The following is a 26,566-nucleotide window of genomic DNA, read 5'->3' as shown; positions in this document are numbered from 1 at the left end:
AAAATACACTGGTTTTACCTGAAAACAAATTTTTTTCTTGTAATAGAAACATCATATGGGGTACTAGAGCATGCACAAATCGTTATAATGTATAGAATATAGAAACGCTGTGGTATCTCATATGATATTCATGGTATGCTTAGCCCGAGTCGCTCGGCCTATCTCGAACAAAATCGCGATGCGTAGCTGTTAAAAAACGAGAGGATTCGCTGTACTATCACAGCAATTTTTAACACGAAGATATAGGGATGATGACGATGTGTGGAGATTAGTTGCACCAAGTCCTCATCATGCACTGCATACTCATCTGCACTACATATGTGTACATCCATATCAAAAGGATGCACTTGTCGGCTGCTACATGTGTCTCATTTCACATAATAACTGGGAATAAATACCAGACTCATTTCAAGTGGGGGGTCACTTAATATCATCCCCAAGTCACATGGCTTATTAATACAGAGAACATTCCATAACCATGTCACTTGGGAATGATTTGAAGTGCCCTCCACTTGAGATGAGTCTGGTATTTATTCCTAACTATTATGTGAAATGAGGCACATGTAGCAACCGACTAATAAGTGCATCATTTTGATATGGATGTACACATATGTGGGTCTCTTATCATATGAAAAAGTATTTTTTATCCTTTTGATTAGCATATCAAATATTAAAACTAGAATAATCAAAACTGTTATAAACCATCACACTGTTGAGAAATGATCATTGATTGCTTTCTACCAACTAATCACCAATCAATTATCTTGCAATATTACAGTGCTACACTTTGTCCAACACTAAAAAGGCAAAAATGATTTGGTCTTTGTTGGCTGATGCAAGTCAAGTCCCAACTTGAGCATTTGCAGGTCACACACATTAACTTAGCACAAGTGCTGCACCCAAGTGTGTACACCATTCAATATCAAACTAGTGTTATGAGCCTCACCTATTATGAGGTGATCAACGTTTATTGAATGGGTAACAGTTTTGCAAAATATTGTATTGTCTGGAATAAATGCTCCTCCTCTAATAAACATACCCTGCGATTTTTCAATGAAAATGAAATTTTCCTGAATGTAATTTCATAGTATTTTTCACGACAATATGCCGTTACATGGACGCTGCCATACTGGATTTGAGCCAGAAAACAAAACAGATGCGAGTGATTTTGCGATTTTCAGCCAAATTGTTATGCTTTTTCACTGAACATTTGCTTCAAATAAATGACCCCTTTTGAAAATCTACATGCCCAGGGGCATTTATTACAGGCAATACAGTACACATAGACACCAAGAACCTTATAATATAAGCCCTATTTATTTCACCTGTCACTTAGCTTGCACACAACCCAAATGGATTGATATATTAGGAAACCACTTGGCAAATTGCATGACTTTCGCATTCATTATGTTACTGCAAAATCAAATCTGCATGAACAACTGCCGTATATGACATGCATTTATTTCCTGCATCAACTATCCTGGAACCATGTCCTCTTGGACTATCCTTGGTCAATGCCAATAGCTTTCATGTATATAGACACTCTTAGCACTAGAATTGATTACAGTATATAGATAATAGGTTTACCTAAATTCTACATATTGGGTAGTTGATTAAGTCATGTATTAGTACAAATTCAAATTAGAGTCAATGCCTGGACTTGTAACCTAAGGTACTATCCTTACGACTGGATATAGTTAATTTGAAACTCCTATCTTGGGAATTTTTAATGGACCTTAATATACATGTACGCCCAAAGAAATTAAACAGGGAAGTCATTCATATTGCATTGAAACTTCTAGGGCCCAAAAGAGGACTCATGGATTCTTTAGCATAGGCCAATATTGATAGTTACTTCGTATCGTACCAGTTAATTGCTACAAAGTTATGGCATGCACAGGCAATGGGCTATACCAGTTGAAATCCATACACCCCATATGGAAGACTTGACCTCCATCCTGAATGGGCGAATCTGTTTGAAATCGACACACCATGTGTGGGGGATTAAGGTCATGTTTTCCATAGGGGGTGTATGGATTTCAACTGGAATAGACCATTACACTCATATTACAATCCATGTTTGTTGGTTGCATGGCAAAACATCCTGAAGATAACACAATTTCCCCCTTTGTGAATAACATGAAAACATGGCAGGGTCTGAATCAAGTGCTCTGGCTACTTCAATGTACCATTCACTCCATTTGTCTTAATACTGTCTATCTTGAGGCACTCATTCTCAAATGTCATCATGACTTACAATTCACTCACATAGGTGATAATAAAGTGTCGGTAACATCTATGTGTTTTAGAATCTGTGGTGCAGACTTAACCTGAGTGCACTACTATGCCAATCTAAGCTTCTTTTAGATGGACAGGCTGTTGTGGTGGATTTGCTGGTGCCACGGGTTGTTGCTGATGACCTGGTGCCACAGGATGCTGCGGATGGAAGTCTGTACCATGCATTTCTGGTGAGTATGTCAGCAGAACAACCATAACCCATAAATGTAGTAATATCTGTGAAATAAAGCACACAAGTTTTTAATTGTTATTACTAGAATTGCCATGGTTTTAGAGATGTCAAAATTGAAGGTGATATCTTTGGCAGATCAATTTCATGCTCTTCATGACATTTGACCCTTTTCAGAGAAGTCATTTAGTCTGTTAAAAAGAATGACATTTCTGTGGGGTTTTTTGTGTGTGGTTTTATAAATAGTGCCTTGTTGTTGTGCTGCACACACCAAGTACAAAACAAAACAAAAGTCTGGTTTGGTCAGCTAAGCTTTTTTAATTTCTCGGAAACTAATTCACATTGTCACCTTTCTTGTCCAACCATAACCAGTTCCATTAATTTTATACATGTGTATTTATGTTTCTTAAAACTAATTTGTAGCTGGATTGCTTCCATTTCACAACATCAAAAACACACACAATCGTGACCACTTCACTGACAGGTGTGACATCCCATGATCTGGTTCCCAGCACTCGCATTTGAAATGAGCCGAATTGTTGGCAGGCAATATTCATTGTTTTAGAGATGCAAGTTGAAAATATTGAATGGCTAGAAAATAATTGATATTTATTGGTTTTGCTGATGAAGAAGACGAAGAAAAAAGAACTGGCAAAAGTCCTGCACAATTCTCTGTCTTGTACTTACCATATAACCAATGACAAATAATCTTGCAATAGGATATCGCCTAAGGAAGACACCCAATCTGATACTGAATCTGTCTTTTACTTACCATATAACCAATAACAAATAATCTTGCAATAGGATATCGCCTCAGGAAGACTCCCAATCTGATACTGAATCTGTCTTTTACTTACCATATAACCAATAACAAATAATCTTGCAATAGGATATCGCCTAAGGAAGACACCCAATCTGATACTGAATCTGTCAATTGTATTAGCTGCTCTCTTCACATTCTTAGCTACACCACCATCACTGGCTTTCTCTCGCATAAATAATGGCATTGTGCGCTGCCTTACTCCTGCAAAGACAATAATTATTGGAAAAGAAGACTTATTAAGACAATCTGAGAAGACACAACCTACCTAACAGATGCATAATTCAAGATGCCTCTGACTGATTGACTGACTGACATTTTTTATAACTTGATATTAAATTTCTAGATTTAAATGTAAGAACTGTCCAAAACATGCAATAACTTTGATTTTGTGTATCTTATACTAGTTTCATTTTATATGATAAATCACTGTAGCTATCACATCCAGGGCTATAAATTGTTGACAAGGCTTGTTCTGATCAAAGTTGTAAGTAAATTTGAAGCTAAATCTAAAACCAGTAATGTAATGTGACCAACGAAATGTCAGTCACAACAACTTTTAAGTTGTGAATGACATTTTGTTGGTCAAAACACTAGTTAAGTACTGACCTTCCTCATCCTCTGTATGTCCCATATGTACAACATGACTATTACTTGTTGTTGTTGCCATAGCATGCACTTCTCTATACTGCTTCTGCAATCAATAAGAATGCCAACAAATTTTACTTATAAGAACAATTTGTACCAATTACCTCAATTTATGATATGAACCTGTACTTGCTTTGCTCAGATTTTCAATGATTAAGTGATATTTTACATTAAAAGGTAATATTTTAGCAGTAGTTAAAACCATTTTTCCAAGCTGCGTGTCCCTCTCTCTATTGTCACAAAAGTAGCATAAATAGTAATAATCATAACAATGATGATGGCGTTGATGTAGTAATGTTACAGTAGGTCTTGCTGCTTTTGGGATATGTATGTAAAACTTTGAATTTTGTACACTTTGACTTAATTCAAGAACAACAAGATTTTATGATATACAAAAGCATTTTTCCTAAGCAAGCACACATCAAAAGTCAATAAACCAAAAAAAACAAACAAAAAAACCCCTCTAAATAGGACAAACTAAAAGATTTACAAATTTTATAAACTTACAAAAGACATAGATGCTCATGATTGGTTTTCACATTTACTGACATTAACTTCAAATTTAAACCCAATTCTTATACACCAACATTACCTCAAGTCTTTCTAGTTGTAGTGAGAGTGAAGTTTTCTCGGTACTTAATGTCTCCAGCATGGTTTGCTTTTGTATAAGGCTTTCAGTTAGAGCATGTAGTCTGCCTTCTAACTCACTTTGGGATGTGCTATTAGCTGTCCTGGCAATCAACTGAAAGAGAACACAATATCATATTTATTGAAATGAAGAAACTGTTGATGAATTTAGTATCATTATTTATTGAATTTGAATGTCCTCTTGATGGTCTACGACATGTACGATATTCCTTGTCATATTTCTGTTAGTTAAAAAAATTGGGAGATCTCCTCTTGCCTGAAGGTTCTTGTGTACATGCACACCATTTTGCAAGATTGTGTTTTTGGATGAGTCCATGTAAGCTCTTTAATTTGACTTTTTCACAAGAAATTTGCAGACGGATATGGCATAGATCAAACTCTGGATTTTCAGGAGTCCTTGTGATAAGAGGAATAATTTGGACAAGACTTTAATTAACCAGATTTGGGCTCTTTGGAATTTTGACAACTGACCCAACACAATGACATTGTACATGTAAAATTTATGAGTGAGTTTGTAACAAAACCTCCCAAGTTTCTTCATCCCTACCTGATTTTGGACCTTCTGTAATTCTTCCTCCCTCTCTTGTACTCTGCTCTGCAGGGATAACTTCTGCCGATGAGATTCTTCCTCTGCATACTTGAGTTCCTCTGACCTCCTGGTCAGATCAATTTCAGTATCTCGCAGCTGTTGTTGCATTTGTTTCACGGAATCTTCCAAGTCTCGGATCTGATCTTGGGCCGTGTCTGATTCGGATTGCTGCAGAGCTTCCAGATCCTGTACAAGTGGAATGCATGGTCATTAGATTATGAGGTGCACTAAACCGAAATTTATAATCCATGCTTAAGTCTTTGAATTGCAATAATAACTTATAAAGTTAAACATTCACCATTAAGCTCATATCCTGGCTTAGGTATTACTAAAGAATTGTCACATTTAAGCTCCTAAAAGTAATATGTCAACACAAATACTTCAAATGTAGGGGGGGGGGACTTGTTAACTTGTTTTTCTAATCATGAGGATTCAATTTTCCAACATAAATGCCTTTTTGAAGTTAGAAGGTCAACAAATAACTAGCACAGAATGTGGAAAACCTCAGTTGTACCACAATTCTGAAAGGTACAAGCCAATACTAAAATAGAGTGACTAAAAATGTACTGGGATGTTTTGATGTGAATGGGTGAATGAGTGGGGAAATACCTGGTATGTCCCAATTTTACCATTTATTTAAAAAATGATTGCATTACAGGATTTTTAACAGTATTAATTAGTTCTGAGTTTTAACAATTCTTAACGATTTACAATTGTTTCATCATTGGTTATAAGAGCAGTGTATTAAAATCACATGATTCCAAAACATTTTTGCAGATTTTTAAACTAGTGGTTCTGAATTTAACTACAAAAAGTGTGAAAGAGAAACATTCTAAAATATCCCTGCTATATATGACACCAATAACTATATATTTAAATAAGAGAAAATAACCTGGTCATACCTGTAGCTCTGTTCTGAGCTGTTCTATTTTACCATTTGCCTGCTGTAACTCATCTCTCAACATATCCTTTTCATTCTTCAGTTCTTCCACTTCCATATTAATGAGAGATGTAGCTCCTGCCTCATTTGTCCCAGCAGAACCTTCTTTTAAACTGTTGATTAGTTTATCTTTAGACTGTTAATAAAGAATAATAGGAAAAAACAAACAGTTGCTTTAATAATACAGATTTAGGGTTTCAATGGGTTCACGGTTGGAGAAGTGTAAAACTGTCAAAATCATGAATACATATCGTAAAAGCCATGAATGTCTAGGATCAATTCAAAGGTGTCCCTCCAATGGTTCACATGTAACATTTGACTAAACTTGCCTATTGGCCCAGATTTAATCTGTTGCTGCAATTAACAACTGGCTCATTAGTACTTCAACTGACCCTATGATTTATATTATTTTTACTAAATGCACAATCCTTCAAGTTTTGTAAAATAACGAGTGCTCTTAGGTGACATTTTACTCACAAGACAAAAACTAGACATCAACTAGTTAACAAAAGATTGCAATTTTGAAACAAGCACATATGTGACCATCTACATGGCATGGCTCACCTGTAATATTCTTGTTGCCTTTTGTTTGTAGTCCCCAAGTTCTTGTTTGGCTGCTTCCACTTGACTTTTGGCTGCATGTAGCTGGGTATTAAGGTTGCTTGCATGGTCTGAATTAGTGCAAATCATGTTAAGGAAACTTGCAATTAATACAAACAAAATGTGTTCACTTGGAAGCAGTGCTCCCGCTAAAAGGATTTTGTTGTTGGCCAATTCACAGATCCTGGCTCTGCAGCCGATTTGACCATTTATTGGGATTTTTGGTGCAAGGCTTAGGCCAAAAATCTCAATAAATGGTCAAATTGTGCTGAAACCTCTTTCTCCTTTTTCTTCCTGGAAGGTTTTGTGTCATTTCTGGCAAGTTCAGTGCCAAATGCATGCCATACAGCCTTGGAAGCTAAATATTTATATTTTGTGTCTCAATTTTGCTATTGAAAAGGAACTCACAAACTAAACAAGTATACCAATATTGTCCACATCATTACACACACCTGCAACCATTGTCTATTTCATTGATTTATGTGCTGAAGCCACATATTCAGGATGAGTAAACCAATTTTCAGTATATTCTCCTTGATACTTTGTTAATCTTGCATTCAATTTTGATGTTATTATAATTATTTGTGTAATACCACTTATATGTAACTCTTCTCTATGTATACATTTACGGTTTTTCCACTATTATAATTGTGATCCTAAGCTATAAATTAGATCAATATAAATATAGTTGTTCTTTGCTTTAAAATAATAATCCTTGGTTGCTTTATTATCGGCCTCTCTGAGATGTTTCACCCAAAACGGAACACATTTGAGTAAGCAATATATATTTTGAATGGTTGGTCAGCTTTTCTGGCCTTTTCACTGAAACAACATTTTTAGGCCGTAAGGCACCAATGCTAAGTATAAAATGCATCTTTCCTTTTGACTTTTATCGTAAGATTAATGTTTATACATGTAAGGATACGTTTCTCATCATTGACTTTCTTCTGTGCCGTTGTAAGAGCTTCAGCTAGCCTCTGCTGATCCTGTTCCATCTTGCTCTGACGTTCCATAAACTCAACCTATGAAAATGAAAAATAATTATTTTATTGTGGATATGAGACCTGTTCCTACAAAATGAGAGGTAAGTCTCAAATTCAAATTTTTGAGTAACCATTATCTCCTTTTCTTCCCTGGTGATTTTTCACTCACTTTATGAGAACAGGCTTCATGTTGCTTTTTAACATATTCTGCAGTACCGGTATGCATTGAAGAGTAAATCACACTGAGCTCCTCTTTCCATGCTCAACATGATTTGGGATTTTATAACTTTCATTTGATTTTTCATCAATGGTATGAATCGCCTAGGAACCAAACCTAGGTCCAAATGAGAGGCCAGTGCAGTACCAGCCACAACACCAACCCCTTTTAATTAAAGCATATTAATATCATTTCGCCGTGTGAGTGCAATATAATAGTATCAATCAATTTGCAGGAGAAGGGTTTAGTGTTTCTATTTCTTTACTTTTATTTAAACTTTTTAATTACTCAATTACAAATTAATTAATTGCTTCTATAAATACCAAGTTCAACATTATTTGATATCAATCTAGAGACAAAAGAGACACACAGTCTACCTGGGTTGCTTTGAAGGCCTCCTTCTCTCTCTGCAATATATGATCTGATTCTGTTAATTTTTCTCGGATAGAGTCTAATGCCTGGCTTTGAATCCCACTGGAGTCACTGTGGTCTTTTAAAATTCTGAAAAACAAAAAGTACAAAAGAATTTTAAACAACTTGACAATATGTCCTGTCTTGCCATATTATGCAACTTTGCTACAGAAAGATATTTTCACTTTTTTATTCATAATATGAGCAAGTGTATCATTAGTTTCCGATAGCCTGCCCGCATCAAATTTATTTTTGCTAAAATACTTATTATTATGAAAAACACTATGCACTTTTTTCTTTAAACAGATTTTATCAAACTAAACAAAAAAAAATCCCTCTTATTCTTCTGATGAATTTAACATAGTTTCAAGTTTATAACATAGTATATATTCATGATTCGTTTTGAAAGGAATTTGGTGTTTTTTACAAAATTCTGTTAACTCTAATAAACGACTTGCATTAGATAACCCTACATGGTTTCTTATTGCTTTCAGATATCAAAGCATACATTTAAGCAATAACATCTTGGACATGTGCAATATTAAATTTGATCTAATAATGAGTAATGAAAAGCGACTTGTCCTTTTTTAGGTGTCCAATCAGAAACTAATGATCCATCTTTTGAAACACGCTATTGGACAAAATTCTTGGCTAATTGAACCATGTCATCATCACATCGGTACCTCATTTCTTTTAATGCAATGATCATGATAAGTGGTCGGTCAATGCCAAAGGCCTTTGCAAAATACTGTAGTACATACCTGTCATTTTCTGACTGAATTTGAGTTAATTGTTGAGTTTTGGCTTTAACTTGCTGGTCGGCTTCCTGTAGCCTGACTCTTAACACAGCTAATTGGGAGTTCTTGGCATTCAGTTCTTCAGCGAGATCCTCTTCGTGTGCTCGTAGCTGTCGAATAATGGCATCACTTCCTGTCATCTGCGATTCTCGGCGTAACATATCTTGTCGAATCTCATTTAATTCTGTAAATAAAATCAAAATGATTCAATCTTACTTTGTTCCAAATCCACATATATCAATTTCACCTCAGAATTGGTGTACCACTACATGTATGCTTTCCAGCAGGTAAACAACCATATCATTTTCTTAGAATGAAATTATAATCAATTAAATCTACTCGACAAGGAGAATTAACAATCAAAACTGTGTTTTTTGATGTATCAAAAAAGCCGATACAACATGTCTACTGTATTCAACCTAATAAGTGCCCTGGGCTCTAAAGCCAAATATGGTAATATAATGCCTCCATTTTTTGATAATGCCCTGCAGGCCAAATAATGTGGCAAACAATTGTTCAGTACCATGCTGTAAGATTCTCCAAAAACTGTCCTGACCCTACACAATGCAACTGTGATTAAGAACCTGCAAATGTGATTAAGAACCAAAAACTTTACAGCACAACACATCACATTCTTGAAAGAAGCTTGTTCAGTTACAATGTGGTACCCCAGACCATGCAATGTTGCCAAAACTTACCAAAGGCATGGTTTGCCACATTTCGCTGAATGACTCTCAAGTAGTTAAATTTTTAACAACTCCAAAAAAGAAGATCTTTGGGTAGTTTTATCCAAATTTAGAACATAAATCGCAGGAAAAACACTTGGATGATAACACTTCCGGTACTTACTGATACTGATTGATCAATAAATGGCCACAAAACTAATTGTTCTTGTAATTTATAATTACTGCTGCAGCCTAACACTTGCAAAAGTAGCACAATTTGAATTCTGAAGTGCGGCAAGTGATCTTCAAGTAGAACAGTTAGGCATCTGAATTGTGGTGTTGGCATCACTGTGAGGGACCTTTATTAGAACAGCTAGAAATGTGTGAAATTTCTCAGATGTGACGACTTACTAATATGATGATCAACAGCCATTGTTAACTCACCAGTTTGAGCTTTCTTTGCTCTGTTAAGTGCAGAAGCCATCTCTTGATTGAGTGAAGCCACTTCATTTTTGAGTAATTTATTTTCTAATTCCAGTGATGATAATTGATGTTGATCTGTGGTGGGTTGATGGTTTTCTACAGGTTGTTGTACAGGGCTCTCGCTTCTTTCATTAGATGGGAGTAAATTAACAACTGGTTCATCTCCATCAGGCTGATCTTCTCCTTTAAAATAAATAAAAGAAAGTATAAGTACCATTCAATGTCCCTGTTGCCATGCAACTAATATGTCTCCATGTATGATGTCTTATCTCTACAGATCACAAATCAAAAGGGACAAATCAAAAGTTTTATGATGTCCTATTTCTTTCGTTAGGCAGCTGACTCACTCTCTCCCTGAAAGTAAAAGTGACATGTTGCTTTGACCAATATTTTAACTAGTTTTTTACAAATGTAGTCCCTCAAGATTTTTTGATTCCTCCTCCCCCCACTAAAGTTTGTTCGGTTTATATAAGGTGGAAAAAATAAAACTTATAACACTGTGTATTGATATAGAATGGCATGCAGGCAGTTGGGCGCAATGCTTATGGTCGCATGTCATAAGTTGGGTATGCTAAAAGGGTGGAGGGATCACACTTTTCTGAAAATTGCGATACAAATTTGATTGGCTTTCCGTAACCCCATATCCTACAGCAGTGGTTGATACCTCATTTTAAGCCTAATATTATACTCTTTCAGTCTACTGAAGCATATAATTATACATTATTCAGTAAAAAATCACATCAGTTGAAATGAAAAATGCCAGGGGAGGAGGAGCAGGCGGATGTGGAGCAGGCGGATGCGGGAGTGTACAATAGGGCCTATGTGAAAATTCACATGTCAGCATGTCAAAACTACTGGTGACTTTTTCAAATCTAGGGAGGATATGATGTATTGACAGCTTTGAATGTTGAATTTGTACAATTAAAACAATTACTGACTACTTAAGGTGGTACTACACCCCTGATAAATTTTGTGACTAATTTTGCATTTTTCTCAAAAAGTAACTACACACTGGTAACAAAAGTTATATGTATATTATAGGGGCAAGGAATCCAATTACTTCACTGAAATTTCAGTGATTCAAGACAAGGGGTCATTATATATGTTAAGAAATGAGGTATGTTCTAGCTGTACCTCTTTTCTTATCATAAATAATGTACCGCTTGTCTTGAGTCACTGAAATTCCAGTGTAGTAACTGGATTCTTTACCCATCTAATGTACATGACTTTTGTTACCAGTGTGATATTATTTTTTGAGAAAAATGCAAAAATAGTCACAAATTTATTAAGGTGTGTAGTACCACCTTAAAGGGTTATATGTTCCATTTTTTTCATTTTTAATGAAATCCTAGTTGAATTTCAGTAATTTTAGCAATATGCTAATGTACATTTCTCTTCTTGATATTCATTTCCTCAATAATAGAATAACCATCTTGCTAATTACTCGTAAAAAAGGTCATTGACCTTCACAATGTAATTAACTTTCGTACAATTATTTAAAAAAATTCATTTGAAGCATTAATGTATTGAGAACATATCCTCCAAATCTGATGACATTCTTGCATAAAATACAAAATTTACAGTCATTTTTGTAATTGAGGTCCGATTTGAGAAAAATGCATTTGAAAATTGAGATTTACATAGACACCTGTGTATTAATTAATTACTAATTAAGCATTATCTCAAAAATTAAGCATGTGTTAAGGTTAAAAATGGTGTTAATTATTAGAGATTGTCAATATATACAACATATCCAAAAACACATTTTTTGTCATTTTTGAACATGTAATGGAAATTGTACCCAACTTATGACATGCGACCTTATGCTAGCTGTGCGTTGCGTAATTAATGTGTGACTGGCGAATGCTTATGTGAATTTACGCAAGCGTGAGTTGGGACTTTATTGACGCGCACAGTAACAAAAGCCGAATAATTTCCGCCTTATATAAGCCTAACAAACTTGAAAAGACATTCGTTTAAAGGGCATCATCAAACTTTTGGATTGTTCCCAAATGATTCATACTCTCACTACGACTGCACCTTCCTTTCCACTCTGAGATCTTGGAGAAAGGCTGGCAATTTCTTCTTTGCTGTTGGTGCTCCATGTATTTTGAATAACATGCTATACATGAAGCAGAGCCTGTGTCTTGTTTCAAGCGTATCTTGAAACCATCTTTATTCCCATGTTGATTTTTGTTGCTCACGTGATAGTTCAAGTCAAGTCAAGTAATACTCAAATATTAGATCCACAAGGGAAATTTCACTCTGTATTTCTCTATTTTTGTGCATAATGATTGTATCTAATCAAAAACTTCTGCTTACATGTGATTTGAAAGAATCAGATCAGATTCAAATTATGGCACCAAAATATAATGACAAGAAAAAACAAGTTACTAGTTCTCAAGTCAACCTTGCAAATGAAATTGTCCTTTTGCAACTTAGTAGAGCTTCAGTGAGGTCCAATTACATGGTCCTTTATTTTAAAATTTTATCTAATTTCAGAGTTGACTAAAACTTTACAACAGCTATAAATATAATTTAGCATGTGTCAAGGCATCAATTTTATGTTAAGAGCAGATGACTTTCTGACATGAGGTGTGGTTGGGATGGCTAGAGCTAATATACTGTTTACAAGACACTGTAATATTACATGTAGTCCCACCCAAAGTACCAGTACTTAAGAATATAACTTTAAATAATACCTGGGTTATTCTGTGCACTACTTGAATCTGGAACATTCATAACTAGCCCTTCTGTTTTAAGACTTCTAGATGACACGGTGGAAGAAGTACTTGATTGACGAGAATGTTTGCCATTATTGGATTTCTTCTCTTTCCTTTTTTCAGTTCCAGCTGTTGATGGACTATTTAGAAATTCAAACAATTTTTCATCTTCTTCTTGTTTGTTCAATATTTTTGTCCCCGATGGAGTACTACTCCTCGGCTTTATTGGCAAAGATGTTCCATTTAAAGTACTCTCACTTGGAGTGCGTCTAATGTTAGCAGTGGCTGCTAAATCGGTAGCAGACAGACTAGCTGCACTAGCCGATGTTGGCAAATGATTGCCCGAGTTTGAATAATTTGATGCATCGTAGCTTGTGTTATATGACTGATTCGTACTGCCACCATTCATGTGTGTTTGTGACTTGTGTGTAGGTGAATCATTAGTCAATGCTGATGATGCAGACTGGTCAAGGTTATTTAGAAAGTTTTCGGTTTTACTAAGAAGCCAAGCCATGTCTATGTAGCACCGTCATGTGCAGAAGACACACTTAACGGTCTTTGTGATGTCAGATGAAGAAGAGATTGGTACAGAGCACTCATGTAAAGTGCTCTTCCATATGAAGGAATCTGCTACACCTGTACGCAAAATTGCAAATAAACATATTGAATATTGTTAAGTGAAGTCAGTGTTCAAAATAAGTACACATCCCATCAATTCAAAGCTACACCTTTTTTAAATACTGGTTACTTAAAATGCATGTAGTAGAAGCGTGTTTCAGCCTCCAGCACAAATCCTGTGCATACAATGGTCTTATGGGCAATCTACACAATAGGAACTGTGATACACCTAAACTGGATCATGTATTCGCATTGCATGGTGGGTAATCGGCATCCACGTTCACGCCAGTTTAAATTAAACACATGTAGTATGTAAATCAACATAAAAATTAACATAGCCAGTGTTAGCCACAAAATTGGCACATCATGTACATAAAATAATATATAAGGACAAGTAAAAAAACCAACATGTTCATCGTCCAGACTTTTTCAAAAATCGGTGAGGGAGACCCTCATTATTTCATGTTATTTGTTTATCATTCATTGCTGTGTAAAATTGCAAATTTCCCTACGTGTTTGTCAGCATAAATTATACAAATCCTAACATTTTTGTTATTTCCCCAAAGCCCTACGGTACCCTTAGCTTGAAGAGTATGTTTACAATGTGTTTTAATTTAAATGACAACCAAGAACTTCTATACAAGTATGTCTTTTGTTCTTTTCATTACAACAATTTTAAAAACAAAGTAAGGGAGCAAAGAAGAAAAATAACAAAAACATTTGAAAATCTCCAAAAATCGGTGAGAGCGGGGGACGATAAACATGTTATATTTACTATACTTGGCCTAATACTATCAATACCGTACATTTAGATGCATGTCCAATATTTTGTTTACTTCAGCTTGCTTGATTCAAGAGTCACAAAACAAGCCGGTGTGTCTCAGGCCTGGGTAACGACTAGTACAAAGAACTTAAACATTGTCCTCTGTCCAACGTAAGACTGTTACCGTACCATACAGGGAATTGTTGAAGGAATATTACACAGTCAAGAATAGGATCCGTCACCTGTTGTTTTGGATCCCTCTCTTTTATCATATTATTATGCACACAAAATTTGATCAACTTGACTAGAAAGGTCAAATGTACAATCCTATGCAAGTCCCACATCACATCGCTATCAGTGATTTTTTTTTTTTAAATTCTGAAGTTTGGCTAGTTCCCACAAGCGCCATACACGTGACACAGCGAAAATAATCGACTGGAACTGGAAGTCAGTTAATGGCAAGCGGTTCGAATTTTGAGCCATATGAGTTTACGTAGTGAACTACATTGTAGGTAATGAATGATGCAAGCAAGTTTAAAGACAGGTGCAAGGAACAATACCACAATGAAACATAGTATAAGTACATGCAGCACTGGGTGGATTGTACGAATGAGGTCATGTTTTCGACATGTTCCGGCATGATTATTCTAATATGAATAGGGCCTACGTCCTTTTTCTGCACCAAAGATGCGCTTGTTGCTAGCGATGACCAGTTTTTTGCAGACATTTTGATAACAGGTAACTTTCAAAACGATAGCTTTAAAATTGTCCAAAATAAGGCCTAAAATTATGTGCACAACATTTTTCTTTAGAACTATACATAAGGCTATAGGCTATAGATGTATTATACACATAAATTAATGATTCAAACTTTGCTCGAGAAGTCTAGCCAAGAATTTGCTCACCGATAGCTTCACATTCTAAGCTGGAGACCATTGCATTCAAAATCTAGTCGGATTCACTGAAGCATTAATACTGTGTAAGCAATGGAAGTTCAGAAGTAAACACAGCCGATCACAACAAGCGATCACATCAAAAATGTTGCTAAAATTACACTTCAGCAAACTTTTAGACTGTTCAAAATATAGGCAAATCAAGTCAAAAAAATACAGTTGATTCATTGAAACTTTCATCCAAATTTCAACATTAAGGGGGTACTACGCCCCTGGCCAATTTTGTGCCTATTTTTGCATTTTTCTCAAAAATTATAGCGTATTGGTGACAAGTAAGATATGTATACATATGGGGCAAGGACTACAACTACTGCACTGAAAATTCAGCAACTCAAGGCAAGTAGTTATTGATTTATTGATCAAATATTGGTTTTCCCTCATTTTTGCACTTGATTATTAGTTTCCTGTTTACCGCCCGCGTCTAAAATTGAAAATCTCAAAATAATTAATTATTTTATTTTTATTTCTAATTTTCTCCTTTAAAATAACTTTCAACTACTTCTACTTGCCATTTTCTGACTTTAATAATATCAACAATAATGATGAATGAACAAAGAGTACAACCCCACCTTCACTTATTTATAAAATCAAATATTGTTAATAAAATAATTAAATGCCCGCTCTAGTCAAAACGAGTCAATAGTTGCTTGTAAAAGTTCAAACTAAATAAAGAAAATAAAAGATAATTAATAATTAAAAGTCACCTTGTCCCTTTTTCAAAAACTTTAACAGGAAACTAATAATCAAGTGCGAAGGGCCTAATATAGGCCTACATATCTTACTTGTCATCAATGGCAATGCGCTATAATTTTTGAGAAAAATGTAAAAATAGGCACAAAATTGGGCAGGGTGTAGTACCCCCTTAACACCGCTGTCCGACCGAAAAATGGCAGCAACGCAGTCTACTCAGCGCTTTGAGTCCTCTAAGATCTGGAGAAAGGCGCTTTATAAATCCAAAATTTATTTATTTATTTATTTATTTATTATCGAATGCGTAACTATCGTGTGCAAATTCAAAGCTAGTTCTCGAGTAATTCAAACTCAAATCCGGCATAAGATAAGGCTTGCCTTTGCGAATACACCAGAGAACTCGCCGATCTGCACATTGTTTATCGATCATCGTTACTTACTGCACATTGTAAGTCGGTGTGATGTCAAATGACGAGTTCTCAGGTGTTGGCAAAGGCTTATGGGATTTACCGAAAAGCCTCAAAAGGTCAATCATGATCAAATGATAATGAATGGTCGGCAATCATTTGATAGCCAACCTGTATGGATATGCATCTACTGTGTTCTTCCATCGTAAGACTTTTAAAACTGTTATTTCCGCTCGTGGTTCTAGAAGATTAATCTGGATTCACGCCTTGTTATTAGTGCTGGGTGGCGATATAAACCCAAACCCAGGCCCACCCCAGACAAACTCTACCATTCATGAGGATGCTGATTGTGGTATTTGTAACAAAGAAGTTGGTTATCACCCTGATAGAGGTGTGCAATGTGACAATTGTTATATATGGTACCATGTGGACTGCATGGGAATGAATTCCATCATTTATGATCAATTGGCAAACTCAAGTGTTTCCTGGATATGTGCAAATTGTGGTCTACCGACCTTTTCAGACTCATTTTTTGACAACAACTATATGGGTATTCCTGTGGAAAACTCATTTGAGGTTTTATCTGATGACTCCGACCCAACCGATCACGTAAATAAAACAAACTCTAGTACCGGAAATTCATTTAGTAGCCATGACTCATCTGTTGGCGACAGCGTCCACGATGGGTCACCTAAGGAAGCATCTACCCCAGTTGCAAACAAGAACTGTTTTGATGACAAACATCAACAAAAATCTCGTAGAAAACTTTTCAAAAACTGTCCTAAAAAGAAGCCTGTGAAAGAGATTAAAATTCTCAATCTAAACTTTCAGAGCTTGAAGAATAAACAAGCTGAATTCCAGGTGCTGTTAGAAACTGAAAAACCAGATGTGATAATTGGTTCAGAGACCTGGTTAAACAGCTCTGTAAACTCCTGTGAGCTTTTTCCAAGCGAATACACAGTCTTTCGCAAAGACCGCGAAGATGGGTATGGAGGTGTTTTGATCGCTGTCAGAAATTTACCCGCCATTCATCTGGATGAGTTGGATGTAAATGCTGAACTTTTATGGGTGAGAATTGAAATCGCAAACAGCAAACCGCTGTTCGTCTGTGCATATTATAATCCTCATACTTCCCGTGAGTCGTTAGAACAACTTGATCAGTCGCTTGCATACATAAACAATCTCCGTGTTAAACCGAGCACCATCTGGCTTGCAGGGGATTTCAACCTCCGTGATATAGATTGGCCTACAAACTCTGTCAAAGCAGGCAGCCCAATTGCTACCCAGTGTAAAACGTTTTTAGACATGTGCACTACCTATCACTTCCAGCAAATGGTTACTGAACCCACGAGAGGTGATAAAATCCTCGACCTCTTTCTGACAACCAATGAAACTCAGATAACTCAGGTTGAAAATTTACCTGGTATTGGTGTTAGTGACCATAGCATTGTGAAAGTTATCAGTAACATCAAGCCTGTGCACAAAAAACAGCCTCCAAGAGAAATTTTCTTGTACACTAAAGCTGACCTACAGTCAATCAAGAAGGATTTAAACTCGTTTGGAAAAACTTTTATTGAAAACATAGATTCATTCACAGTTCAGGAAAATTGGACTAGTTTGAAGACAAATTTATCTGATTTGATGACAAAGCACATCCCAAAGAAACGTGTTACCACAAGACACAACCTTCCATGGTTTAGTACTAAACTTAAACGCATGCATCGTAAGCTGTGGAGACTGTACAATCATCAGAGGAAAACAAAATCTGTTGATGACGAGAAGAAATTTAAAGAATACAGAACTAAATATAAAAAAGAACTGAGGCACGCCCAGATGTCACACATTCACGACTCCATGGGGGAGAACTTAAACGAAAACACAAAGGCTTTTTGGAAGATCGTAAAGTCAAAGCGTGAAGACAACATTGGTGTGCCGCCGCTAAAGACAGGTGACGAAACGACCGATAACAGCTACAAGAAAGCAAACATTTTGAATGATTACTTCAAATCTGTGTATACCAAAGAAAACTCTAGTAGTATTCCACCTATGGAAAGTCAGAGTTTCCCTGACATAGTTGACCTTCAGATAGTCCCGGAGAATCTACAAGCTTCTTAATGAGACAAAACCAAACAAGGCTTCTGGCCCAGATCAAATCCCTGCCAGGATTTTAAAGTTGTGCGCCATGGAATTGGCACCGATTCTTTCGTCCTTCTTCAATCAGAGCTTGGAGACAGGAGATCTACCAGACGACTGGCTCATGTCCTACATTACCCCTGTTTTTAAAAAAGGCAATCGCAGCTGCCCTTCAAACTACAGACCAATAGCGCTGACATCGATATGTTGCAAAATTATGGAGCATGTTTTAACTAGCCACATCATGAAACATCTTGACGGGTACAGCATTTTACATGACTCTCAACATGGCTTTCGTAGAAGAAGGGGTTGTGATACCCAACTTGTTCTCACTACCAATGACATATCTCAATCAATCAACAACAGCAAGCAAGTTGATGCAGTGCTTTTGGATTTTTCAAAAGCTTTTGATCGTGTCCCGCATAAAAGACTTCTCCACAAATATCATCACTATGGTATCAGAGGGAAAATCCATAAATGGATCTCATCATTTTTGACCAAGAGGAAACAGTGTGTTGTGCTAGAAGGAGAAAAATCATCTCCAGTTGACGTTGACTCCAGTGTTCCCCAAGGAACGGTCATCGGCCCGCTGAGTTTTCTCGTATATATTAACGACCTGCCTGATTGTGTCAGTAGCGGCACAAAGACAAGACTTTTTGCTGACGATGCTTTTGTTTACCGTGAAATAAATTCTCCCGGAGATGTTACCCTCCTCCAACAAGATTTGGACGCCCTCACTAAATGGGGTTCTGATTGGTTAATGACATTTAATACTGACAAGTGCTATACCATGCACTTCACGACTAAGAAGACTGTGCTTACTTCTGATTACTCGCTTTGTGGAAACAAACTGGTGTCTACTAAGACCCATCCATACCTTGGTCTCCAATTTGCTGACAATCTGAAGTGGAAAGACCACATCCAAAAAGTGACCAGTAATTGCAGAAGAACCATGGGAGTCATCAGAAGGAATTTCCGTGCTTGTTCAACTGATGTCAAGTCTCGCCTGTACCAATCCTTGATTCAGCCGAAGCTAAATTACGGCACAGCTGCCTGGCACCCGTCAACCAAAGAAGAAAAACATCTCCTTGACATGATCCAGAGATCTTCAGCTCGTCTTTGCTTCAACGACTACTCCCGTGATTCAAGTGTGACTCAGATGCTGACCAATCTTGAGTGGACCAGTTTAGAGACCTGCCGACTGATAACCAGACTCTCCATGATGTACCGTACCGTATCACCCACAACTTAGTTGACATCGACTGGCAAGACCATCTGACCAAACCAACCAGACCAACTAGACGTCATCACCCTTCAACCTACATGCAAATTCAAGTTAAAGCAACCAGCTACGAAAACAGTTTCTTCCCTTGGACAATACCTCACTGGAACAGCCTCCCTCACAGCATACTGGACATTACTGACTTCAAGGCCTTCAAGACTGCCATCCGGACCCATTTTACTTAGTTCTCCATGATTATTTTTTGCACCGCACACCAAGCTTAGGATTCAAAGGTCAAAACCTCTGTTGAGATGCAGGTACCTGCTTATACGGAGTAACCAATCCAGATCCAGATCCAGATAATGACGGGCTATCATAACTACGATTAGTATGAATTGAAGACTGAAGACCAGTTGTAGTAACTACAGATTTTGAACATTTGAGCCTTTTTGACATGTTTGAGGCCTTGGAATGGAGTTCTAAAACTGTGCACTGTCTACATTAGTACATGTACAGTACAATTGACTGGTTCGATCCCGCAATCCGGAGTAGTATGTTCAGAACATCATACTAATTCACTTTCCCAATGGACTACCAAAACATGCCACCTTCGATGTACAGCTGTAATTTTCTCCCAAATATGTTTCACTTACCATTTCATGTTTGCTCAAGCTTGACCAGCACATGGTGAAGAATTTATAGAATCCATTTTCAACATGTATGTTCCTTCAAAATGACAATTTCATGTCAATATTCCCAGCAGCAGCTTCCTAAATGTCCAACTTTCATGAATTGATCAGAGATGTTATCATAGCATGTTCTGACCTTTATGACAATGTGCTTGGCCAAGCCTCCCAATTGCCATATCAACTCCCAACCACACTCATTGGGAGATGGCTTCTTCCCAAATGCAGGATAGGATGTTTTTTTCCATCTCATTCCTTGCACTGGCTGACCTATTCTTCAATACCATCTAGTGCAGAGAATAAGAACTATGCCTCAATATGATGATAATATGCACACATGTTCCAGATAATGATGCAATATTGCACACACCATTGCACATGCATGGCATGCTATGTCTTGAAATACCCTCCACTCAAGCATGCAAGCATTAACCAATGAGGAGTTAACATGTTGGCAATTTAGAAAGGGTTGCCATTTCATGCCTTTCTGCACACATTGGGGTGCTATGGATTAAATGCTCTGTGGACACACAGACAGTGACTTTTTTCTTGCTTGCACTGCCTTGGGCTGTATTGAGGTGTAATAATTGGAAATCATGATTTGGGGTTATGTTTTGGAATATACATTGAACATATACAGCTGAAATTTGACTGTGGATATTTAAACTTTCTTGAACAAAGTGAGTATAGGTTTGCTAGGTGAATTCAAATTTGCCATCAAATTGCATCGTTTTATATATCAAATTAAAGCCCTTGAGTAAACTAAGCCAAAACTGAAAACCTTTTTTTCATAGCACTTTCCGTAGCAAAGTTACATCTTGTCAAAGATTGACTTTCATCAAAAAGATTCAGCTAGCAAAATTCCCCAAAAGCGGCATTTCGGGGTGTTTCTAGATCTTAGTCTCATGGCGATGGCAGCTTTTTTTAATGGAACTGCTATCAAAATCCTCTAAAATTCCATGTGCGACTTGATTATCACCATAAAAATCATATGGGTCAAGTGAAGTATAGAAAACATATTTATGTAGGTTTCCTTCACCCACCTATTCTCGAAAAAATTCAAATTTCTATGTAAATATGCATTGTGTTGGGGCCCGGTCATGGCTGAATTCGCTGACTAGTAAATGTGTTAACTAAGGTTTGCCTATAGGTTACCTAGTGAGTACAAATTGGGGATCATATTTTTCAGACATGGAATAAGGACTTTTAATGCAAGTTGAAAGTGGTAGGTATACAGGAATTTTTATAACTGGTGTAGTTATCATGTTTTGAAATATACACTCTTTGACAGCTCTCTCCGTGCCTGTTTGAATGCCTGGTAATACCATGTACCCATACACTAGGTATGGGTACACTGCAAGATTCTCATCTGTGTGGCCGATGTCACCAGAATGTCACTTCATCGGAAACTACACCTCGGTTTTCCATATCGCCGGTCCGAAATAGCCGGGTAGCCAGCCTCCTAGGTTTCTACAGAGTGACTTGGCACAGGCCTGACTTCATGAGGAGAGTCACACCGGTGTGACTACTGCGACTGAGCCTAGGTGCTCAGCGGCGTTTTGGGTTGCCGGTTTTGCTTTTATTGCCATATTTTTTATATTCTCTTGATTTATTCAAATAATATTCTTTATTTCTTGCTTTTTTAGGGGATTAGGGAGGGGAAATTGCAAACTGGACTTTAAAAATAAAGGAAATATTAGATGAATAAAATAAATTTGTTAGTAAAAGAAATAAACATGATAAGTAAACAAAGTATAATTCAATAAACTAACATGATGAATAAGATACATTTTTGTTAATTGGTGGTTATTTGAAAAACTAAATAAATAAAAAATTAAGAAATAAATAAACATGAAGAAACCAATAAACATGCAAAGAATGGAAGAAACAAAGAAACACTTCGAAAGAAAACAACTTGAGAAAACTTGCAAATAAAGAAGTTAAAAGTAGAAATATAAGAAGTATGTAGGCCTATTGATGAATTAAAATATTAAATGTGTAAAACAATAATAATTTATAACAAGCATTAATATTTAACGTGATAAAAAATAAAACACAATTTCAAACAAACACTGCAATAGGCCTATATTGATGTGAATAAATAAAAACAAAATTTAGTGAAATATATTTAAGTGAATATCAAACTCAAGCAACAAATTTTTTTTTAAAAAGTGCACGCATCAAGTTTACAAAAATACACACCAAACAAAAGTTTACCTACGAGTCGCCAGTCGACGACAATAGTAACAAAATACAAATAAAAAAATTCCCCGATTTATAGGCATAATTTGATAACGTATAAAAAATCAACATGAATAAAAAACACCAATTTGAAAAACAGAAAAAGAAAATAGCACAAGCCAAAGTTTTGCATAAACTTACAGGCAGTAAAGGTACAAATTTGCAGTAGGCCTATATTCAGGAAAGTGACAAGAAGTAAAACAAAATGCATGCTAGGCCTATAAATCAATTTTAAATATATAAACAGAAAATTCTTGCTTCAAAATAAGTGAAGTTTTGGCAAATCAAAATGTATAAATTGAAAATGCTAGGCCTAAGGCATAGCCTAGGCCTACTTTATGAACTTCGCTGAAAATAAAATTAGTATCGCAAAAACACAATTTATTTTAAATAAAAAAAGTGTCAATAGGCCTATATAACGCTATCATGCAAAATATGAAAAATAGGCCTAATTTGATTGCAAAACATGCCATCTAACCACTGGTAAACAAAGCATAGGCTAAGTTTTGTGGGAAAACAAGCAAACAAATAAGCAAAATAAAAACGTTTGAAATGAAACAAACAAATAAACCAAGAACAAGAACTGCAAAACACACACAGTTGATGAGATTATTAAATAGGCAGCACGAAAAGAATTAAAATATATAAAAGAGAACAATAAATAAATGAAACAAAATGAATCGGAAGTCTCACAGTTGAAATATAAATGATAAAGAATGCAAAAGCACGATAAAAAAAACCACAAAGACGGCAGTACAGCTAGCCACGGACCCAGTGTACAGCATGCATCAATCAATTAATTATAAAACCAACTCGTTCCATTCATGGCGTATACAAGCAGTAAACAAGCATGATACGCGTATTTGTCATCATCAGCGTGTATTTTGTAGATATACGCGCGCGTCCCCAGTGTGTTCGAACTCATAACAAGGTTCGGCCAACGACCTTTTGGCAGCGTGGTCACCTTGAAGTTCGCCGACTAGGCACCGATCAGGCGACGCATGGGGCACTGGCTACGGAAGTCACTTTGATGTGACTACAAGATGTGGACCACTGTCGGAATCTAGTCAGTGGTGTACATCATGAGTCGCCGATGCGATATCGAGCAGTTAACACATCGGAGGATAGCAGTTAAGCCTCCAGCATACTTTCCTGCCGCTTGCCGCTGCGGCAAGCGGCAGGGCGTTTCAACCAATGACAGACATGCCAACTTTGAAATCCAGATTTCCGTACTCAGAAGAACAAAAATCCGTATTTTGCACCCTAAAACCGTATTTTTTAAATATGTACCTTTTGCATACCTGCCAACCCCAGAAACCCCGAAAGTAGAACACATAATTGCGAGGGAGCACTTGTGTGACCAAGCACGTAACGGACGGGGTCCAGGGGCCCACCTTACGAATTTGCAATCACATTAAGCGATACAAAAGAACCATTCCATCAAAGTAAAAAATCAATACAGAAAGATGCTTCCTTTACGAGTTATCACTCATTGAAAGTGCTACTTTGCTATACTTTACATGGAAAGGGCCATCTTAAAGTCGTCATATTTCCTTAATTACATGATTGATCAAGCTGATTTTCGAATATGTGATGCACAGTTGAAAATTAATTATTAAAAGATTTGGTGACCTCGGTCAACCTTTGACCTTGTATGTGACCTTTGACCTCACGAAATTAGATAAAGTATGTAGACCAAACAAATTGATATATTTTTGGAAACATTGGGTTTTGTTACTTCTAATGTTGTTAGAAGCATGCTTTGTTAAAACTTTCAAGTTCAGAAAATCATTGATCATCATCATCATCATCTGAATCATCATCCGAATCATCATCATTGTAGTATCAGTCAGTAGGCCTAACATCAACATCGGGGTTTGTTCATGTTTTCAACAACAAAAAATTAAACAGTTTAATGCCAACGTCAATTAGAAGACTGTACTGGGTATAGCAGTTGTCTATGCATGGTTTAAAAAAAATATTAAAAATATTAATGTGCCACTACGTGCACCATGGAGAAAACAAAGTCGGAAAGCATCTTGCAGGCTTATTCTTTTGCAGACCTAAATAGTTAACTAAATAGGCCTACCTCCAGAAGACATAGCATGTGTAGCAGTTAGATGAAGATGCTTAATAAAAAATATCATGAAAAATGATGTGCATGAAAAATCCGCAAGTCAGGAGAAAATATTTCTTTAATGTGCATGCATCGTGCGAAAGTCGGAAGTAAAAGGAGGTCGGAAACCTTCTTGTAGGCTTATTCTTTTGCACCAATAGAGCTAAATAGTTTACTAAATACCTTCAGAAGACATAGCATTAGGTGGATAATAAAAAATATGGATATGCATGAAAAATCCGCAAGTCAGGAGAAAATTATTTCAGAAACCATCTTGTAGGCTTATAAATATTACTTTAATGTGCATGCATCGTGCGAAAGTTGGAAAAGGAGGTCGGAAACCTTCTTGTAGGCTTATTCTTTTGCACCAATAGAGCTAAATAGTTTACTAAATACCTTCAGAAGACATAGCATTAGGTGGTTAATAAAAAATATTAATGTGCATGAAAAATCTGCAAGTCGGAAGAAAATTATTTCGGAAACCATCTTGTACGCCTATATTAAATATTTCTTTAATGTGCATGCATGGTGCGAAAGTCGGAAGTAAAAGGAGGTCAGAAACCTTTTTGTATGCTTATTCTTTTGCACCAAAAGAGCTAAATAGTTAACTAAATACCTTCAGAAGACATAGCATTAGGTGGTTAATAAAAAATATTAATGTGCATGAAAAATCTGCAAGTCGGAAGAAAATTATTTCGGAAACCATCTTGTAGGCCTATTAAATATTTCTTTAATGTGCATGCATGGTGCGAAAGTCGGAAGTAAAAGGAGGTCGGAAACCTTTTTGTATGCTTATTCTTTTGCACCAAAAGAGCTAAATAGTTAACTAAATACCTTCAGAAGACATAGCATTAGGTGGTTAATAAAAAATATTAATGTGCATGAAAAATCTGCAAGTCAGAAGAAAATTATTTCGGAAAGCATCTTGTAGGCCTATTAAATAATAATTTTTAATGTGCATGCATCATCGAAAGTCGAGAGAAAAATGATGTTGGCAACCACTTTAACAGACCAAGAAAGTGGTCAAATGATGCCAGTAATTCAGTTGGTAGTCTAATCTTGCAGCTGTTTATCTTTTTAAGACACAACATTTTATTATTTTGGTCAAAATTCTGGAATACCGTATTTTTTGGGAGGTGACCGTACTACCGTATTTTTCACGTTTTACCGTACAAAATACGGTGAAACCGTACTAGTTGGCATGTCTGCAATGACAAGCCTTTATTGTGTCAGTTTGTCTGCAATGCGCGTGCGCCACGCCGCTCAGCGGCAAGCGGCAGGGTAGTATGAAACCAGCATCATAGTCACTGCCTGATGACACTGCTGCATAGTACCCCACTGCCTTGTTTCCGATGTAGTCACTCTCCTGTAGTGACTCCGTCGGCCACCATAGGGTAAGTTATTATGGCGTGACGGCGGTGGTGACTGCAGAGATCCAGTGCGATGTAGTCACTCTGCCGCCAGGAATTTTGCAGTGTATGAGACCAGGTATACCGGAGTAGTAGAACCTTCGACTAGTTTTAAATGCTTGACCACCGTGGTGAATAAAAAGAACTACTTGGAAACAATTGTTAGTAATATAACATGAAGTCTAAAGAAATAGTTACACAATACAGACCTCCGATCAGGGGTAAAGATCTACAAAAATCGAGCAGTTTTCCGCATTGACGGTGTACCACTTCTTACCAAAACAACACAGGATACGTGGATTCAGCCTTAAACAAGAAAACTGCGAAAAATGACAAT

General features: G+C 36.5%; 2 protein-coding genes across 2 annotated transcripts; one reads left to right on the top strand and one right to left on the bottom strand.

The window, feature by feature from the left end:
• Positions 1–613: 613 nt before the first annotated feature.
• On the bottom strand, positions 614–26,527 carry LOC140152868 (golgin subfamily A member 5-like). The gene is made up of 13 exons (XM_072175395.1): positions 26,439–26,527; positions 12,971–13,627; positions 10,230–10,451; positions 9,085–9,304; positions 8,290–8,413; positions 7,638–7,734; positions 6,677–6,783; positions 6,075–6,248; positions 5,131–5,358; positions 4,528–4,677; positions 3,897–3,981; positions 3,325–3,491; positions 614–2,514 (listed from the first exon to the last, which is right to left on the bottom strand). The coding sequence occupies exons 2-13, from the start codon at positions 13,503–13,505 to the stop codon at positions 2,353–2,355; spliced, it is 2,271 nt and encodes a 756-aa protein (XP_072031496.1). The 5' UTR covers positions 13,506–13,627; positions 26,439–26,527; the 3' UTR covers positions 614–2,352.
• LOC140152091 (uncharacterized) lies at positions 16,567–18,537 on the top strand. Its single transcript, XM_072174389.1, has one exon. The coding sequence runs from the start codon at positions 16,567–16,569 to the stop codon at positions 18,535–18,537; it is 1,971 nt and encodes a 656-aa protein (XP_072030490.1).
• Positions 26,528–26,566: the final 39 nt, after the last annotated feature.

This window comes from Amphiura filiformis, chromosome 5 (assembly GCF_039555335.1).
Source record: "Amphiura filiformis chromosome 5, Afil_fr2py, whole genome shotgun sequence".
Classification (NCBI taxonomy): domain Eukaryota; kingdom Metazoa; phylum Echinodermata; class Ophiuroidea; order Amphilepidida; family Amphiuridae; genus Amphiura; species Amphiura filiformis.
Note: the sequence above shows the minus strand (reverse complement) of the source record. Positions and strands in the feature narration are given on the sequence as shown.